General features: G+C 53.1%; 1 protein-coding gene across 5 annotated transcripts; it reads left to right on the forward strand.

The window, feature by feature from the left end:
* Positions 1-292: 292 nt before the first annotated feature.
* LOC136381390 (5-hydroxyisourate hydrolase-like) lies at positions 293-6,742 on the forward strand. 5 transcript variants are annotated; one of them, XM_066350044.1, is made up of 4 exons: positions 293-404; positions 4,587-4,726; positions 5,841-5,976; positions 6,474-6,742. In XM_066350044.1, the coding sequence occupies exons 2-4, from the start codon at positions 4,596-4,598 to the stop codon at positions 6,561-6,563; spliced, it is 357 nt and encodes a 118-aa protein (XP_066206141.1). In that variant the 5' UTR covers positions 293-404; positions 4,587-4,595; the 3' UTR covers positions 6,564-6,742. The 5 variants fall into 5 exon arrangements, with proteins under 5 accessions (XP_066206141.1, XP_066206139.1, XP_066206140.1 ...); XM_066350042.1 differs by lacking the exon at positions 293-404 and adding an exon at positions 3,876-3,971; XM_066350043.1 differs by lacking the exon at positions 293-404 and adding an exon at positions 3,921-4,054.
* The last annotated feature ends 3 nt before the right edge of the window (positions 6,743-6,745 follow it).

Below are 6,745 nucleotides of genomic sequence, written 5' to 3' on the forward strand. Positions count from 1 at the left end.
CATTTTGAAGAGGAGGCTCCAAGGAGAGAGTGCAGCCCCACATCTCGATTCTGACTTTCTTGTCCCCTGACAGGCACCTGAAAAATCATGCAGCTGAGGTCACTGTCCTGTCCCCATGACAGCTGATGGGCCTCCATGGTGACTCCAGCTACACCTTTTGGCTTCCCAGCCCCTCCACCTGATGCTGTGATTACTCTGAATGGGGCAGGTCGATAGTCCTTGGGAAGAAAGGACGTCAGCAGGTGAGGCAACAGGACAGCATGGCTGGCTGCCTCCATCACACACTCTACTCTGTGACCACAGTGGCCAATGCAGCTGCGGCCAGACCCACCTGGTTTCTGCTCTGATGATCTGCCATCCTGGTAAAGGCACTGCTAGCTTCTTCAGGCACCATAGCTGGGCAGGTGAGTGGGACATTCACCAGAATGGTCAGCTAAGAACCGCAAACAGTTGACTGCCCTCCACAGCTGAGGTCAGATAAGCCTCACTGGGGGCTGAGCAGACATAAAGATAAACTTGTCTGAAACTTGGCAAATTTATCTTGACTAAGAGACCCTGCCTGGTCTGACCCCTGCCCTGGTCTAGCCCTGTTCCTAATCGTCCTGGACAGTGTCTAACCCAGCCTCCAAGAGCTGCACTTGTGGAGATAGGTCACCCACAGATGCTGACTTCAAAGATCAGGCTTATTAAAACTCACTGAAGAATGCTTTAAAAAAATTTTTTTTTGTTTACCTGACCAAGCAGTGGCACAGTGGATAGAGTGTCAACCTGGGACACTAAGGAACCAGGTTCGAAACATTGAAGTCTCTGGCTTGAGCACAGGGTCACCGGCTTGAGTTTGGGATCACAGACATGACAGCATGGTCACTGACATGAAGCCCATGGTCGCTGGTTTGAGCCCAAAGATTTCTGGATTGAGCAAGGGGTCACTGGCTTAGCTAGAGCCCCCCCAACCCCTGTCAAGGCACATATGAGAAAGCAATCAATGAACTATAGTACCATAACTATGAGTTGATGCTTCTCATCTCTCTCCCTTCCTGTCTGTTCCTGTTTCTCTCTAAAAAAAAATTTTTTTTAAATACTTTAAAAGTAATAGGTAGGCCCTGGCCAGTTTGCTCCGTGGATAGAGTGTTGGCCCAGCATGCAGACATCCTGAGTTTGATCCCCAGTCAGCAACCATCTGCTTCTCTTCCCCATCTCTTCCCCCTTCTTTCTCTCTTCCCCTCTTGCAGCCAGTAGCTCGATTGGTTCAAGCATCAGCCCCAGGCACTGAGAGCTTGGTTGGTCCCAGCGTCAGCCCCAGACAGGGGTTGCAGGGTGGATCCTGGTTGGGCACATGTGGGAGTCTGTCTCTCTGTCTCCTCCCCATACACACACTTAAAGAGAAAAAACAAAGGTAAGATTGTTAATTTCATTAGACCCAGAGAAAAATCCTGCACCATTTTGAAATTTTCACTTTAAGATCTTATTTTTCAGGTTCTTATACTTAATGGTAACAACTGTATTGTTTTTTGCTAATATGAAGTTGTGAAAGAAATAAGTTTTGGAAATACAGAAAATAAATCCACCCATAATTCCATAATTGAGAGGGAATACCAATACAGCAAGTCAGACCTTTGTATGCATCTCACACAGGAACACAGCGTTTTGGTTTACAAATGGTATGCAGCCTGACTTTCTCCACTGCAGCTGCCCCTTCCTTACAAAGTATCTGAAACACCTTCCTTTCACTGTTCAGTTATATTGTCTCCTACATCCTGGGTTGGGCTGAAGTTCACCAACCCCTCTGGTTGGACATGAAAGATGTTTCTAAAAACAGTTTGTACAGCACATCTTGGCCCAGTTCTGGTGCAGAGATTTAAATGCGCAGTTTGTGCAGTGCATTCAGGGTGCAAGAAAGTTCTCCTGTTTTCTGGGTTTAGGGAGAAAGCACACACTCCAAAAAAAGCCCTTACAGGATGTCAGTGTCCTCCTCTGAGCCTTCTTCTCCTGAAGAAGGTGTTTTGAAATCCTTGAGGCCATGGGGGGGGGACAGCTTTGTTTTATGGGGAGCAGAAGAGAAACAGGACACTAAATGGTGGGCACCTGGGCTGGACCACAGATGCCGTCCCAGAGCCTGTCCTCTGTGTCCTAGACACTACTCATTGGGTTTTACAGCTGTTTGCCCACGAGATGCCTTCTTATGAGAGCTCCCAAGACACCTCAGAAGCTGGGGTTAATGATGGAAGGTCAGGAGCGCAGCACACCAAGGCTGTCATGCAGGTCAGTGTGGTAGTGACAGAGCCACTGGACTTACTGGACATTTAGGCTTTTGCTCTGGTCCCTTACCTCCTGTCCTTTTAGGAAGCTCTTTCTGGACACCAGATGCACATACTGATGTTTCCCAATGCCCACCTCGATCTTAAGAGGCAAAAATGTGAGTGCATTGAGTGAGCGGGTCTTTGTCACGTAGTATAAGGTGCAGAAGCTATAGATGTCTCCCTCCCTTTTTACAGTTTGGTGCTTTGTTGAGACTTCATCTTACACACAAATGGGCCTCATTCCTTTTAATGGGCAGCAGAGCATGCTGGTGGTGACAGAGCTCATGTGTTGGTGCCCAGTGAGTGGGGCCAGTCTGGTTGTTACTGAACTCTTGTACCCACAGGCATCTGCCAAATGGTGTAAGCATCCCTTTGGGGTGATTTTCTATAAACATAAGCTCTGCCAAATGTCGTGCATGTTTACATCTCAAATAGATATTTCCTAATCACCTCCAAAGATTATATGTTGATTTTTTTTTTTTTTTTTTTTTTTTTTTTACAGAGACAGAGAGTCAGAGAGAGGGATAGATAGGGACAGACAGGAATGGAGAGAGATGAGAAGCATCAATCATCGGTTTTTCAATGCAACACCTTAGTTGTTCATTGATTGCTTTCTCATATATGCCTTGACTGTGGGCCTTCAGCAGACCAAGTGACCCCTTGCTCAAGCCAGTGACCTTGGGTCCAAGCTGGTGAGCTTTGCTCAAACCAGATGAGCCCAGACCTTGGGGTCTTGAACCTGGGTCCTCCGCATCCCAGTCCGATGCTCTATCCACTGCGCCACCGCCTGGTCAGGCACCTCCAAAGATTATAAACAATCCATCCCAACCTTTGCTACTTGGGTCACCATCCCTGCCTTGGAAAGGCCTGATTCTAAACCTACAAATAAGACATGCTCACTATCAAATAATTAGAAAATGCACCTTGGCAAGAAAAAAGTTCCCATATTCAGAGCAACACATCCAGTCAACCAACATCGTGGTGTCGACCTTTCCAGATTTTAAATATAAAACGCCTTTATTTTTACTTACTTATTAGGTAAGAATGTCCAATATGCATGGCATATGATCCTCACACAGTGATCCTCACACCGATAGGTCTGCTGTGCACCTTTCCTCATTTCTGTAGCACCCACCTGTCAGTATGCGGATGTGAGAGTCAGAGAGGGGCCAGGGGCGGGCACAGCGAGCAGGGGGTAGCCAGGGGGCCAGAGGGGCATCACAGAGTGGGCGATGGGCCAGAGGGGGTGGGTAGCGTGACAAGGGCGACAGCTCAGTTTCCTCTCCTTCCATGGAACCAGCTCAACCTTGGGAGTCGTCACTGCCCCGTTTTCACAAATGGGGAAACTGAGGCACCACCATGTGGCCTGGCAGAGCAGTCAGAATCTGACATCATACCTGGCCTTTGAGAGGCTTCCAACAAAATCCTGACTGTCCCAGGGAAAAAGAAAATCTTAGTTCTGGTACTCCCAGTGGGAAGTCCGGCTTGTGCGCCCCACCTCCGGCCCACAGCCCCAGGAAATCTAGTGACACTCGCCACCCCTTGCCCCGCCTCCAGCCCCGCCCATGCCCGCAGGTCCCCTCGACTCCACTTCCGGCCAGGGAGGAGCCTTGGTTCTTCCGCAGGTTTGCGAGCCTGGATCGCGCCTGGGGCCCTACTGGTAGCACGGAGGTACACCTCCCCCAAGTTTGGTCAGACGCGTGACTTTCAGGTGCCGGGAGGTGACAGAGGCCGACGGGGGCCGACCCGGGGAGGTACCCTTCTGGTGGTGGCGTGCAGGAGGTGGGGTAACCTACTGCAGCTGGAGCCTGCTCTGTTCCGAAGCAGCTGGGCATGAGCTTGGCTAAAAACTCGGGGGGCACCCCGCGGCTGCGCATGCTCCAGCGACATCTGGGCCCCCTGCAGGTAGGGACTGGGTTCCTGTCCCCTCTGCCTAGAACTAAGACCCTGTGAGCCAGGGGACAGAGCCCAGTCCTGGGAGGACAAGGACGCTGGGTCTGGCCATCCATCCCGCACTGCCCAGCTGTGTGCCAGAAGTGCCCCTCAGTGGCTGGGTGGAGGGGACAGTGCCCTAGTGGGAGCGAATGGGGGACAGGCCAGCTTGGTTTATGAGCTGTATCTCTGTGTCTTCACCACAAACCCAGAGGTCTCGTCAGGAATTCCCCTCCTCCCACTCCTCCAGGGCAGTTTGGGACTTTCTGTCCCCCGGGGGCTGTTTACTCTGGGTGCTGCCTCATTGCAGCTGGTGTCGACACAGGCTCATCCTGTCCATTTCTCATGGCTCAGGGAAGAGGCATGGAGCCAGTCAGCAGTCCACTGACCACACACGTGCTGGACACAGCCTCGGGGCTCCCCGCCCAAGGCCTCTGCCTCTGTCTGTCCAGGCTTGAGGACCACGGCCAACAGTGGACTGAACTGAGGAAAAGGTAGGAGGTCTGGGCAGGACTTGAGTCAAGTCTACTTCCCCTCTGCACAGGGTTCCAGCCTGTGACAGGAGCAAAGTGAGGGATGCCAGACAGACAGCCACGGAGTGCAGCCCTCAGAGCAGACCCTGTTCCCCAGCCCCCGCTGGCTCCTGGAGCCTTCCATCAGGCCCGCTGCCCAGCTGGACAGCCTTACACTCCAAGCACTGAGCTGGTTAAGGCCTGAGGAGGAATCTGACAGACTTCACTGTCACCAGGCAGCATGCTGAGCACTTTAATTTTGTCCTTTTATTCTCACTACACCCTCATGACCCGTTTTCAGAGAGAAGGGGCAGTGCACACTATGCCTGCAGTGCCCGCTCCTCACAGCCCTGCTCAGACCCCATGCTCAGCTGTGGGGGGAGGCCCAGCCCAGGCTGCTGTGTGCTGCTTGGTTGGCCCTGTCAGTAGGAACAGACGCTCCATTTGGAAAGAGGCAGGCTCCTCTGGAGGTGGACGTGGGGAGCTGGGCCCCCAAAGGTTTAGGGCATGAGGGTGTGGAGCTTGTCCCCTCACTGTTCAGCCCCTCACAAAGGCTGGGGATCCAGGTCCTATCCGAGGGTCAGCTGTGATCTTGGAAGAACACATGGAGTCCCCTAGGGGGGTTACATGGACCCATTCCCAATCCCCGAAACCTGCCAGTGGGTGACACTGCGTTCACAGTGCAGACGTGTGTGCGAGCCCAGCTGGGGGCCCGGGAGGTCTGAACAAAACCCCACTGGGGTGCTCGCGCTTCTGGAACAGGGGCTGACCCAGAAAGCCATGCGCAGAACTTTAAATGAAAAGTCCCAGTTATAAAAAAATATGAATAGCATAATCCATTTTCCGTTTTTATAAGTTTATAAAAAAGCATACTTATGAATATATAAAATCTGAAAAAAATAAGCTAAATATAGTGATTATTGCTCCTGGTAGATTGTGGGAGGTTTCCCCCTTCCTGCTTCTCTGAACTGCGCCACTCCAGAACCCCAGGCCCTAGAATCGGTCCTGAATTAAGCTGTAGGGCATCTAAAGCAGCGGGTTGAGGAGACCCAGAGAGCCAGGCAGGGGTGCACCTCATCCCTCCCCCCAACCCCAGCTACACCAACCCTGATGGCCGCTGCCCTGGGCTCCTGCTGCCAGGCCAGATGAAGGCGGGCACCTACAAGCTGACCTTCGACACGGAGGGCTACTGGAAGAAGAGGGGCCAGGACAGCTTCTATCCATATGTGGAGGTGAGGGCCACAGGTTGGCCAGGAGGGTGGCCTGTGACTCACCATGACCACAAGCCCTGCAGTGGGCAGTGCCCCTCCCCGCTCTCCCAGGTGGTGGTGGGCAGTGAGTTCCTGCTCTTAGGTCCCAGGAGAAAGGTCCCTGCCCTGCCCCTGGGTCAGGCTGTGGAGGGCAGGGTCAAAGGTGACTCATCCCTGAGGACACGGGTGCACAGAGCCCCGTCCAGCTCGCTGGGCCTAACCCGACTGCCTTCCCCTTCACTGGGCCCTGTTCAGGGTGGACCTCTTGGGAAGCCCAACAGGCCCTGGAGTTCCTCACATCGAGCACTTCCCCTGGGAGGACACAGCCTATCCACAGCTCTCACCAGGTTTCCAGTTCACCACCAGGCTCTGGCTGGCCTGGGGCTCCTGCCCTCCCTACAGTCAGCCCCTGGCCCAGTCTGGGCTTCAGAGTCTCCCCGGGAGCACTGGCGCTGTCTCCTGGTGCCTTCTGTTCTCAGGTTGTTTTCAACATCACAAACGAGACCCACAAGTTCCACGTCCCCCTGCTGCTGAGTCCATGGTCCTACACTACATACCGAGGGAGCTGACCACCAGCTTTTCTGAAAGCACCACTGCCATCACCGTGGCCGGAGCCACCCCCAACCCTCCAAAGCGGTCTCCAGGCTCCTCATGGGATCTCAGGTCCCACTTCCTGTGGGTGGTTCTGGCCTCGTTTCACAGTGGCTGCTGTGACTTGGGCATCAATAAAGTCAGTGTGGCATCTACAGGC

This window comes from Saccopteryx leptura, chromosome 9 (assembly GCF_036850995.1).
Source record: "Saccopteryx leptura isolate mSacLep1 chromosome 9, mSacLep1_pri_phased_curated, whole genome shotgun sequence".
In the NCBI taxonomy this organism is placed as follows: Eukaryota; Metazoa; Chordata; class Mammalia; order Chiroptera; family Emballonuridae; genus Saccopteryx; species Saccopteryx leptura.